General features: G+C 43.7%; 1 protein-coding gene across 1 annotated transcript in view; it reads left to right on the top strand.

The window, feature by feature from the left end:
* ANO3 (anoctamin 3) overlaps positions 1–13544 on the top strand; it is a 141883-nt gene that overhangs the window by 46824 nt on the left and 81515 nt on the right. The window contains exon 5 of the mRNA XM_077818491.1: positions 11867–11998. Within this exon, the coding sequence (XP_077674617.1) occupies positions 11867–11998 (132 nt within the window). The remainder of the gene's footprint in view (positions 1–11866; positions 11999–13544) is intronic.

Below are 13544 nucleotides of genomic sequence, written 5' to 3'. Positions count from 1 at the left end.
TTGTCATGACTAACTGAAATCTATTCATAAACGAAGGATTTAACTTTTCTTGATATGTAAGATAATAAAATGCAATGGTATTGCAGAGTAACTGTCAAGGTTCCTCCCCCACTCTGAACTCTAGGGTACAGATGTGGGGACCTGCATGAAAAACCTCCTAAGCTTATCTTTACCAGCTTAGGTCAAAACTTCCCCAAGGTACAAAGTATTCCACCCGTGGTCCTTGGAATGGCCACTACCACCACCAAACTAATACTGGTTACTGGGGAAGAGCTGTTTGGACGCGTCTTTCCCCCCCCCAAAATACTTCCCAAAACCCTGCACCCCACTTCCTGGACAAGGTTTGGTAAAAAGCCTCACCAATTTGCCTAGGTGACTACAGACCCAGACCCTTGGATCTTAAGAACAATGAACAATCCTCCCAACACTTGCACCCTCCCTTTCCTGGGAAATGTTGGATAAAAAGCCTCACCAATTTGCATAGGTGACCACAGACCCAAACCCTTGGATCTGAGAACAATGAAAAAGCATTCAGTTTTTTACAAGAAGACTTTTAATAGAAAATAGAAGTAAATAGAAATGAAGAAATCCCCCCTGTAAAATCAGGATGGTAGATATCTTACAGGGTAATTAGATTAGAAAACATAGAGAACCCCTCTAGGCAAAATCTTAAGTTACAAAAAAAGGTACACAGACAGAAATAGTTATTCTATTCAGCACAATTCTTTTCTCAGCCATTTAAAGAAATCATAATCTAACACATACCTAGCTAGATTACTTACTAAAAGTTCTAAGACTCCATTCCTGTTCTGTCCCTGGCAAAAGCAGCATACAGACAGACACAGACCCTTTGTTTCTCTCCCTCCTCCCAGCTTTTGAAAGTATCTTGTCCCCTCATTGGTCATTTTGGTCAGGTGCCAGCGAGGTTACCTTTAGCTTCTTAACCCTTTACAGGTGAGAGGAGCTTTCCCCTGGCCAGGAGGGATTTCAAAGGGGTTTACCCTTCCCTTTATATTTATGACACGCCCCCCAAATCTCAGCTAGGGTGAAACACTGGCTGGGATTTCTTCCTGGAGCTCTAGGAAAAACAGAGTTAATAAGACACATGCATCTCTAAATATACTACCAAGTACATAAAGACTAACAATATTTTCCACATCTCAAGGACGATTTTAACCAGTTGACTCTGGGAAACTTTCACGGGAGAGTGCATCAGCCACTTTGTTAGAAGCTCCTGAGATGTGTTGGATGTCGAAATCAAAATCTTGGAGAGCTAAACTCCACCGAAGAAGTTTTTTGTTAGTTTCCTTGACGGTGTGAAGCCACTTCAGTGCAGCATGGTCGGTTTGCAGGTGGAAACGCCGTCCCCAAACATATGGGCGTAGCTTTTCCAGAGCGTAGACAATGGCATAACATTCTTTTTCAGTGACTGACCAGTTGCTTTCCCTCTCAGACAGTTTTTTGCTGAGAAACACTACAGGGTGGAATTCTTGATCAGATCCTTTCTGCATTAAAACTGCTCCCACACCACGCTCGGATGCATCTGTGGTTACTAGGAACGGTTTGTCAAAGTCTGGGGCCCTTAGTACAGGGTCAGACATGAGTGTCGCTTTAAGCTTGTTAAAGGCCTTCTGACACTTTCCGGTCCACTGAACAGCATTTGGCTGTTTCTTTTTGGTTAGGTCTGTCAGTGGGGCGGCGATTTGGCTGTAGTGCGGTACAAATCGTCTGTAATAACCAGCCAAGCCTAAGAAGGATTGAACCTGTTTCTTTGACTTTGGGACAGGCCACTTTTGGATAGCATCCACTTTGGCCTGTAGGGGGCTGATAGTTCCTTGACCCACCTGGTGTCCAAGGTAAGTCACTCTGTTTAGGCCTATTTGACACTTCTTAGCCTTAACAGTTAGTCCTGCCTCCCTTATGCGCTCAAGGACTTTTTGTAGATGTTCCAGGTGGTCTGCCCAGGAATCCGAAAATATGGCCACGTCGTCAAGGTAGGCGACTGCATATTCTCCTAATCCCGCTAGGAGACCATCTACAAGTCTTTGGAAAGTGGCGGGTGCATTTCGCAGCCCGAAAGGGAGTACATTAAATTCATACAGCCCGAGATGTGTGATGAAGGCTGACCTTTCCTTGGCAGATTCATCTAGCGGTACCTGCCAGTACCCCTTTGTTAAGTCCAAGGTAGAGATGAACTGGGCCCGTCCCAGTTTCTCTAACAGTTCATCTGTGCGTGGCATTGGATAGTTGTCTGGGCGAGTTACAGCATTTAGCTTACGGTAGTCCACGCAAAAACGTATTTCCCCATCTGGTTTGGGAACTAGAACCACTGGAGATGCCCATGCACTTTCAGAGGGGCGGATTACACCCATCTGTAACATATCCTGGATCTCCCGTTCTATAGCAGTTTTAGCTTGAGGAGACACCCGGTAAGGTTGGACCCTAATTGGGTGAGCATTACCTGTGTCAATGGAGTGGTATGCCCGTTCAGTCAGTCCTGGGGTGGCTGAGAACGTTGGCGCGTAGCTAGTGCACAGCTCCTGGATCTGCTGTCGCTGCATACGCCCAAGGGTCATGGAGAGGTTCACCTCTTCCACACCACCAGCACATTTCCCTTCGTAGTAGACACCTTCAGGCCACTCAGCATCATCTTCTCCCTGGGCTGTAAACTGACAAACCTTTAATTCTCTGGAATAAAAGGGCTTTAGAGAATTAATATGGTACACCTTAGGCTTTCGGTTGGAGGTGGGGAATGCTATGAGATAATTAACAGCTCCCAGGCGCTCCTGGACCGTGAATGGCCCTTCCCACGATGCTTCCATTTTATGGGCCTGGAGCGCCCTTAAGACCATGACCTGGTCTCCTACTTTGAAGGAACGCTCTCTGGCATGTTTATCATACCAGGCTTTTTGCTCTTTTTGAGCATCCTGTAAGTTTTCTTTAGCAAGGGCTAAAGAGGTTCGGAGGGTGTTTTGTAGGTTGGTTACAAAGTCCAGAATGTTAGTTCCTGGAGAAGGTGTAAATCCCTCCCATTGCTGCTTCACCGACTGCAATGGCCCCTTAACCTCACGGCCATATACAAGTTCAAATGGGGAAAACCCTAAACTGGGATGTGGTACAGCTCTGTAGGCAAAGAGCAACTGCTGCAACACTAGGTCCCAATCATTGGAGTGCTCATTTACGAATTTACGTATCATGGCCCCCAAAGTTCCATTAAACTTCTCCACCATGCCATTTGTTTGATGGTGGTAAGGAGTGGCAACCAAGTGATTTACCCCATGAGCTTCCCAAAGGTTTTTCATAGTTCCTGCCAGGAAATTAGTCCCTGCATCTGTGAGGATGTCGGAGGGCCAACCTACCCTGGCAAAAATGTCTGCTAGTGCCTGGCATACACTTTTAGCCCTGGTGTTGCTTAGAGCTACTGCTTCCGGCCATCGGGTGGCAAAATCCATGAAAGTCAGTATGTACTGCTTTCCTCTGGCTGTCTTTTTCGGAAAAGGACCCAGAATATCCACAGCTACTCGCTGAAATGGAACTTCAATGATGGGGAGTGGTTGTAGAGGGGCTTTGACCTGGTCTTGGGGTTTTCCCACTCTTTGGCACACCTCACAAGACTGGACATAGGTAGAAACATCCTTGCCCATTCCCTCCCAGTGGAATGACCCCCCCAAACGGTCTTTGGTCCTGTTCACCCCAGCATGGCCACTAGGGTGATCGTGGGCTAAGCTCAAGAGCTTGGCCCGGTATTTAGTTGGAACTACCAACTGTCTCTGAGGATGCCAGTCTTCCTGGTGTCCACCAGAAAGAGTTTCCTTGTATAAAAGTCCTCTTTCTACAACAAACCTGGATCGATTAGAAGAGCTGAGAGGCGGTGGGTTGCTCCGTGCCGCTGTCCAAGCTCTCTGGAGGCTTTCATCTGCTTCCTGTTCGGTCTGGAACTGTTCCCTTGATGCTGGAGACATCAGTCCCTCATTGGATTGTGGACCTAGGCTTGGTCCCTCTGGAAGCAATATAGGGGATGGAGCTGTTTCTGTTGACTGTGAACCGCTCTCCGCTGGTGCACTATGTTGGGATTCAGGCTCCGGCTGAGCCTCTTGTGTAGGGTTATCGGCTGCTGCCAGTTCAGGTTCAGTGGGGCCCTCTGGTGTTGAGGTTGCAAGTACTGGATTCAGTGCTGACACAGGGTCTGGTGTTGGTTGTTCGGCTGGTTCCGGTTCTGGGACTGGTTCCGTCTGGGTCTCTGGGACTGGATCCACTACTGCTGTTGCAGACATTGGCCTAAGGTCCAGGTCCATCACCTCTGACTGGGTCCTGATAGCAGTTTCCGGAACAGAGCTAGGCCTCACGGCTTGTTTAGCCTGGCTGCGGGTGACCGTTCCCACCCTCTTGGCCTGCTTCACATGATTGGCCAAGTCTTCCCCCAACAGCATGGGGATGGGATAATCATCATAGACTGCAAAAGTCCACATTCCTGACCAGCCCTTGTACTGGACAGGCAACTTGGCTGTAGGCAAATTGAAAGAGTTGGACTTGAAGGGTTGAATCGTCACTTGGATCTCTGGGTTGGTTAAATTGGGGTCCACTAAGGAAGCATGGATAGCTGACACTTGTGCTCCGGTGTCCCTCCACGCGGTGACCTTCTTCCCGCCCACACTCACAGTTTCCCTCCGCTCCAAGGGTATCTGGGAAGTATCTGGGCCTGTGGACCTCTGGTGTGATTCCGGTGCAATGAACTGTAATCTGTTGGGGTTCTTGGGGCAGTTGGCCTTTACATGCCCCAGCTCGTTACATTTAAAACATCGTCCAGCTGACGGGTCACTGGGGCGAGGAGGGTTGCTGGAGAACGGGGTGGCAGGACGATAAGGGGTCTGGAGGGTTCTTTGGGAGGTAGGTGGAGCCTTGGGCAGCCCCCGGTAATAGGGTGTGGTCTGGGGTGGTCCCTTCTGGTCTCCGCTCCAACTGCGACCAGTTTTCTTCTTCTCTGCCACCTCCACCCATCTGGCTCCAATCTCTCCTGCCTCGATTACAGTTTTGGGTTTCCCATCTAGGATGTATCTTTCTAATTCCTCAGGAACACCCTCTAAGAATTGTTCCATTTGCATTAGGAAGGGCAAATTTACTGGAGATTCAACACTTGCTCCTGATATCCAGGCATCCCAATGTTTCACAATGTGGTAGGCATGTCGGTTAAATGACATGTCTGGTTTCCACCTTAGGGCTCTGAACCTCCGACGAGACTGCTCGGGGGTTATCCCCATTCTGACTCTCGCCTTGGATTTAAACAGTTCATACTTGTTCATGTGTTCTTTAGGCATTTCAGCTGCCACCTCAGCTAAGGGTCCACTGAGCTGCGGCCTCAGCTCTACCATGTATTGGTCAGTAGAGATGTTGTACCCAAGGCAGGCCCTTTCGAAGTTTTCTAGGAAGGCCTCAGTATCATCGCCTGCCTTGTAGGTGGGGAACTTTCTGGGATGGGAAGTGGTACTTGGAGAAGGATTACTAGGGTTTGTTGGGATATTCTGCTGAGCCTTTATCTTCTCCATCTCCTCCACATACTTCCTCTCTTTTTCCTTCTCCTCCAGTTCTTTGTCCCTCGCTTCCATAGCTCTCCTGTGAGCAGCCGCTTGGTGTTGTTCTGCCTCCCTTTCTTGTTCCTTCTTCAGCTGCATGAGTTCTATCTGTCTTTCATGTTCCCTTTGTCTTTCCTCAGCCTGAAATTTGGCTAATTCGAGCTGTAGTCGAGCCGCGGATTTTGCCATTCTAACCTCTCTGTTTTTAACTAACTTTACACCCGAGGTTTAGAAATAAACAAACAAAACTTGGCTGTAAAATTTTGCTGTGCTGGAATAGAATACCTATTCTCTGATAGTGATTGTCAGCCTACAGAAAAAGACAATTCCCTTGTCTCTGCTCTGGGCCCAAATTAAAGCAAAAAACCTCCAACTACTTGGAAACCTGCTTACCCAGCCCAAAGAAAAAAAAAATTCCCTTTCAAACCTGTGCTCCTTGTAAAACAAAAAAATCAAAATCCTAAAAAAAACACCCTGCCACTTTTGTCTCCAGGCAAATGGGTAGAGCACACCCCCCCTATTTACTTTTTGGAAGAAAAGAAAAAAAAAACTCTGGCTTGGAAGACTGTGAATTTCCCTGCAGGAGTTAAGTACCCTGCCTCCAGGCAAAGAAAACCTGCAATTCACAAAGATAATCCCCTTTTGTCTCTGCTGGGCCACAAAGCAGGGAAAACCCAAGCTGCTTTCAGTTTCAAAGCTGCTTCAAAGCCACAGGAAAAAAAAATTCCTTTTTAAAATCTGTATTTCTAGTTCAAAAAATCTCAACTGGATCTCAAAATGATTTCAGGTTAATCCCACCACTATGCCACCATGTCAAGGTTCCTTCCCCACTCTGAACTCTAGGGTACAGATGTGGGGACCTGCATGAAAAACCTCCTAAGCTTATCTTTACCAGCTTAGGTCAAAACTTCCCCAAGGTACAAAGTATTCCACCCGTGGTCCTTGGAATGGCCGCTACCACCACCAAACTAATACTGGTTACTGGGGAAGAGCTGTTTGGACGCGTCTTTCCCCCCCCAAAATACTTCCCAAAACCCTGCACCCCACTTCCTGGACAAGGTTTGGTAAAAAGCCTCACCAATTTGCCTAGGTGACTACAGACCCAGACCCTTGGATCTTAAGAACAATGAACAATCCTCCCAACACTTGCACCCTCCCTTTCCTGGGAAATGTTGGATAAAAAGCCTCACCAATTTGCATAGGTGACCACAGACCCAAACCCTTGGATCTGAGAACAATGAAAAAGCATTCAGTTTTTTACAAGAAGACTTTTAATAGAAAATAGAAGTAAATAGAAATGAAGAAATCCCCCCTGTAAAATCAGGATGGTAGATATCTTACAGGGTAATTAGATTAGAAAACATAGAGAACCCCTCTAGGCAAAATCTTAAGTTACAAAAAAAGGTACACAGACAGAAATAGTTATTCTATTCAGCACAATTCTTTTCTCAGCCATTTAAAGAAATCATAATCTAACACATACCTAGCTAGATTACTTACTAAAAGTTCTAAGACTCCATTCCTGTTCTGTCCCTGGCAAAAGCAGCATACAGACAGACACAGACCCTTTGTTTCTCTCCCTCCTCCCAGCTTTTGAAAGTATCTTGTCCCCTCATTGGTCATTTTGGTCAGGTGCCAGCGAGGTTACCTTTAGCTTCTTAACCCTTTACAGGTGAGAGGAGCTTTCCCCTGGCCAGGAGGGATTTCAAAGGGGTTTACCCTTCCCTTTATATTTATGACAGTAACATTTTATAGTCACTATAAGGGAATTACTATTACAACTGTTAGTGTTGCAACATGGGGTATTTTCAGTTGGAATGTTAACTGTGCTCAGAATTTGTCACATGGAATTTTCCTGCATTGTGGCCTGTCTGATCTCTCCTTCCATCATAAAATCCTGACTTTGCAAGAGTTATTTATTATGGGCCAAATTCTGCCACTTTACTCTTGTTGAGTCACAATTTAGTGAGTAGTCCCATTGAATTCAGTTGGATTACTCAGGAACTAAGGTACTGCTCCATTTGGGCAATGGTGTGAGAATCCGGTCCTGTGATTTGGAGTTAAAAGTGTATATTCTTTGTACAATGACATATTAGTCAGACTACTCTTTCACCACCTTCATGTCTTTACTTAAATTTGAGAATCCATAACAAACTTCTTTGTCTGAAACAGAGTAAGAAATTGAATGAAAACTCTATGAATCTCCAGTTCCTTCTCTGATTAACAATTAACATGAGCCATGAAAAGTTGTATATTGTGCGAGACAATTTTTATGCAATAGAAATGTATTTTTGAGCTGAAACATTCTGAAGTCTCCAAGTTTTGTAGTGATCAGTCATAAGATTTTAGTCATAAGTCATAGGATACAGAGGGACCTAGACAAATTGGAGGATTGGGCCAAAAGAAATCTGATGAGGTTCAACAAGGACAAGTGCAGAGTCCTGCACTTAGGACGGAAGAATCCCATGCACCGCTACAGACTAGGGACCGAATGGCTCGGCAGCAGTTCTGCAGAAAAGGACCCAGAGGTTACAGTGGACGAGAAGCTGGATAGGAGTCAACAGTGTGCCCTTGTTGCCAAGAAGGCCAATGGCATTTTGGGATGTCATTGTAGGGGCATTGCCAGCAGATCGAGGGAAGTGATCGTTCCCCTCTATTTGACATTGGTGAGGCCTCATCTGGAGTACTGTGTCCAGTTTTGGGCCCCACACTACAAGAAGGATGTGGAGAAATTGGAGAGAGTCCAGCGAAGGGCAACAAAAATGATTAGGGGACAGGAACACATGACTTATGAGGAGAGGCTGAACTGGGGATGTTTAGTCTGCAGAAGAGAAGAATGAGGGGGGATTTGATAGCTGCTTTCAACTACCTGAAAGGGGGTTCCAAAGAGGATGGATCTAGACTGTTCTCAGTGGTAGCAGATGACAGAACAAGGAGTAATGGTCTCAAGTTGCACTGAGGGAGATTTAGGTTGGATATTAGGAAAAACTTTTTCACTAGGAGGGTGGTGAAACACTGGAATGTGTTACCTAGTGAGGTGGTGGAATCTCCTTCCTTAGAAGTTTTTAAGGTCAGGCTTGACAAAGCCCTGGCTGGGATGATTTAATTGGGGATCGGTCCTGCTTTGAGCATGGGGTTGGATTAGATGACCTCCTGAGGTCTCTTCCAACCCTGATATTCTATGATAAGTGAAGTAAGAGAAAATAAATTTCATCTTAAATGAAAGGCCTTTTCACTTCAGGAGGAAAATTTGTTTCCACTTTATTCAAATGCAGTACTTTACTTAACATGTCAGATGAAAGGTGAAGATTTGAATTTAAAATAAAAAGACTAATTTCTGTATTTTCTCAAGATAAAAAAAATGCCCAGTCTTTCAGTCATTTTGACATGTGGGAGGGGAGAGAAATTGGGGTGGAGGTATACTGGGAAAGGACCTAAAATAAGAATAAAAATAAGAAACCAATGCAAAAATCTGATTTATTATCACAAAATGTTTGAACAGTTTTTTATAAAAAGAAACATTTGATTCTTAGCTTTAAAAAGAATAAATCTGTCCATAAGACAGAAAAATGAAGAAAACCCAACACTTACTTGGGCTGAGTGTTAGTTCATTCTACAAGCAGTCCATCCTGTTCCATGGGTGAAACAACTTATGGAATTAAGTACTAACCAGAATGAGTAAGAGTGGCAGAGCTGGACAATATGTTTGGCTGAAAGAGCGAAGGGAGAATCCTGTCTGAGAACTGTGTTTGCGCTTTATGAACTCAATTATATTTCTTGGCCCACAAAGTGTAGTAACTGAAATCATGTCCCTCAAATACAATAGACCAGGCCAATGGGAGCTGCTGGAAGCGGCAGCCAGTGTGTCCCTCGGCCCGCGCCGCTTCCAGCAGCTCCCGTTGGCCTGGAACAGTGAACCGCGGCCACTGGGAGCCTCAATCGGCCGAACCTGCGGACGCAGCAGCTAAACAAACCAGCCCGGCCCGTCACGGGCCTTCCCTGCACAAGTGGCAGAACAAGTTTGGGAACCACTGCAATAGACTAACAAACTCCATGGAAATGTAGACATTTCAAGAATTTGATGTCACGGCGTACATTAAAGTACTGTAAGGTCCTGATGTGACTCCTGTTGAAAAAAACGGAAAGGCTCTTGCTGACTTCCATGAAAGTTGGATTGGACTCTAGATGCAGTGGGGCTCATTTCTCTTCTCACACTAGTGTAAATTAGCAGTAACTAAGTTGATGCCCATATAATTACACCATTGTGAGAGGAAAGTTAGGCCTACTATTTCCAAACACAATCCATAAATACTAAATTTAATCTATGCTTTGCACTAACTGGCAGCAAAAATGTGTTTGCAGTATGTAAAACCCTAGTAGGAGATAGACTAATCTGAAAAATAAAATCGTATGGCCTCATCCTGCAAACGCTTACACATGTGAGCAACTTTATTCCTGTGACTCAGCTCTTTTCGGCTCAAGTGTACATTTGCAAGACTGGGTCTTTCAGCAGCAGCAGTGGGTTTAGGGGTGCTTGGTTTTTGCTTTTTGGTTTTTGCCTTTTTGTAATTTAAAACCAGACAGCTTTTTTGGAAAAAATAAATAAGCAAATATGCAATTGGACTGTGGAACTTTATGCTTCTAAGTGTCACCCTGAAGCTTTTTTTTTTAGTGTTAGATTCTCCCTGAAAATGAAAAATTAATGGAAAAGCCTGAGTGCTTATACTGTGCAGTTTAAAATAAGCTATTTTAGCAATCGCACTTATATTCCTCTTTTCTTTCAGCTTCATTTCATGGGACTATTTTCATGGCAGATGCAAAATATTTCCCCATAACTGTAACTGCTAGATGCAAATGTCCTGATTAGGATTATATGAGAGTCTGGCTCTACCTTTTAGGATTTTAAATAATAAATGTGCACACTATTTTTTTTTTTTTTTTTTTTTGGTAGCAGTAGTTATTGGCTTTTCTTTTGTACTGTGTTTCTTTGCTGATTGTGAGAGGTAATTTTTCTGAAGAGCAGTCTCCCTTTCTAAATTCAAATTGCAGGTGCAAAATTCATGCCTACATTTTTGCTCCTATAACAAAAAAGTGGGCTTATTCCAAGTAGTTGTATCTCCGAGTACCAGACCCAATTAGCAGTTTAATTGCAGATGTAAATTAGATAGTTGTAAGAGTAAGTACTCAGATTTGTGTCCTGGATTCATTTTGTGGGTACAAAATACAGATGCAACTTGTGGAAACCCAGGCCTTAAAATATAGCTGTAGTTTGGATGTCTTGACCCTCAGCCATGCCTCCAAAAATATAACATATCATAACATGAGACGCAATCCATTATTCCTTGAACACACAAAATTCCCATTCACTTCAATGGGAGGAGAGTTTGGGGGTGCAAGGAATACAGGATCAGGCAAATCTGAAGGGAGGAATTGTCATTGCTGGGGAATTAAGTAGATTACCTAGTAGATCTCTTCCATCTCTAATTTCTATAAACTGAGTTCTGACATCCCTATGTAAGCACATCTCTAATGGAGGGAGTCAGGGAGTCTTGCTAAGCACAGACATAGAACTAAACCCTATGATTATGTGATAACCTGAATCTCTAGAAGATTGAAGAAAATTATCATCAGTTTTTATCTAAATGCTGACACTAGGACAATTTTTCATCTTTTGCTCTAAAGTATTCTTATTTTATTTGACCTGTGGTTATACTCTGAAGGGATATAACAATATGTAGATTTTGACAGAGCTCTACAAATCATATGGAGTTTTAATTAAATGTGTCAGGGACCAGGTTCATAAATATACAATTAAGGACTATATTTTTAATTCTCACTTTAAAAGAGGGAAATTTGCGTATGAGGTATCTAAAGGGTTTGTGTTTATATCTTAGAGTAAGCACTCGATTGGGCCATTAAGCATATCCTTGAGTAAGGGTGGACATTGTAATTGCTCTTCCAAACGAGCTACCTTGGGAAGGAATTGCAATTCGGAGAGTCATTGTGTAAAGCAGTATGCTATTAACTTCCTCCTAAGTGTGCTACTTTAACATGGCCAAATCCTGCCACACTTGCTTGACAAAAGTGTGGCAGGTGTCTGAGTGAGGTCCAAAAGATCAGGCCACGAATAATATAAGCATTGACTTTTTTATTTTGTTTTAGTAATTTAGAAAAAATAAGCACACTCTTGCTTTCATTTCAAGCTTATAGTTCATTCTCATCCAGCATATTTAGCTATGGTGGCAACAAAAGCAATGTGCAGCTGGGAGCACAAATCTAACTTGTCATTGTTCCAGTTTGCAGAGGAATATCAGAGAGCTGAAAAGTTGGTTGCCCAGAAATCCAATGAAGCTTGACAAGGAGGCCCTCCCTGACCTGGAAGAGACAGATTGTTATACAGCACCCTTTAGCCGGGCACGGATCCACCAGTAAGTGTTGGTGTGGGGAATGCAGCAGCAGAGGTCCATGTTTACATTTTATTTTCTCATTTCTTCTCTCCAGGTGACAGAAAGGCAATCATTAACAGATGGTCACTGACAAATACATGGTGTCAGGTTTGCTGTTTCCTGTTGGTTTTCTCTTAGGGCCATATTCTGTCCTCTGATACTCACCATTGGCTTCCATTGATGGCTGTTCAGCAGTAGAGTGTAGGGGCAAAATTTGGCTCCAATAGAGCACATGCTATTCTGTCTCTTCTTACATTATTAAACACACATACTCCAGATTTGTTTTTGCATATTCAACAAACAGCTGAAACAGAAGGAAATGCCTGGGAACAAGCTGAAAACAGCAACTTTGGATTTTAGCCAGCTGTCTACGCAACAAATGCTCCCGCCTCAGATATGTATAGAAGACCCTTAATCTTCTATACGCAACCTAAAAACTGTAAACATATCTGTTCAAGCTAACATATCATCTCTGCTTTTGCTGTACTATGGAATAATGCTCCTTGTTTATAATGCAGAATACAGTGATAGACTTTAAAATGATTTTAATGTATTATGCCTCTTTTATCTTTTATTTAATCTTAAGGTAAAGATTTTAATAAAGTAGAATTAAAGCTTGAATTAATTCTCTTGAATGCAGCCATAAATTCAAGTGAATTCTAGTGGAGAGCACATGATACTGGGAGCAGCTAAATTCTAATCCCACCCAGTGATTCACTGTGTGGCATTAGACCAATCACTTACGCCAAAAATTTCAAGTATTTTTTCACACACACAGTCAACCTGTGGAACTCCTTGCCAGAAGATATTGTGAAGCCCAAGTCTATAACAGGATTAAAAAAAGAACTAGATAAGTTCTTGGAGAATAGGTTCATAGATGGCTATTAGCCAGGATGGACAGGTGAAGCTGGGAATGGGCGGCAGGAGATGGGTCACTTGGTGATTACCTGTTCTGTTCATTCCCTCTGGAGCACCTAGCATTGGCCACTGTCGGAAGACAGGATACTGGGCTAGATGGACCTTTGGTCTGACCCAGTATGGCCATCCTTATGTTCAAAACTGTTGTCTATTATTAGTGCCCAACTTGAGATATCTCAGCCCAGATAGTGAGTTGCACTAGAGTTTCACTTATCACAGAGTCACAGAAATGTAGGGATGGAAGGGACCACAAGAGGTCAAAGTCCATCCCCACCATGGTGGGGCTGGATCAAGTGTACTTATACCATCCCTTAGGAAAGCTGCCTTTCCAGCAATTTTATGACCCTGGATTGTGCTGAACATCTGTAATTCCCATTGACTTCAGATGGATTTGAGAAAACTCAGTATTTCTGAAAATTAGGCCTGACGTATTTCTAGTTGGACACCCAAAAACTGAGACATCCCAAATCACTGGCCACTTAATGAAAATTTTTGTCTTAACCTCTGTGACCATTCTCCCATCAGTAAAATGGGGACAATGCATGCTATTTCTCCAGGGAGTTGAAAGGACTCTTTGAAGATGTAAATCATTGCATCTTATGTAATAACT

The sequence above is a fragment of the Eretmochelys imbricata genome, chromosome 6 (assembly GCF_965152235.1).
Source record: "Eretmochelys imbricata isolate rEreImb1 chromosome 6, rEreImb1.hap1, whole genome shotgun sequence".
Taxonomy (NCBI): domain Eukaryota; kingdom Metazoa; phylum Chordata; order Testudines; family Cheloniidae; genus Eretmochelys; species Eretmochelys imbricata.
Note: the sequence above shows the minus strand (reverse complement) of the source record. Positions and strands in the feature narration are given on the sequence as shown.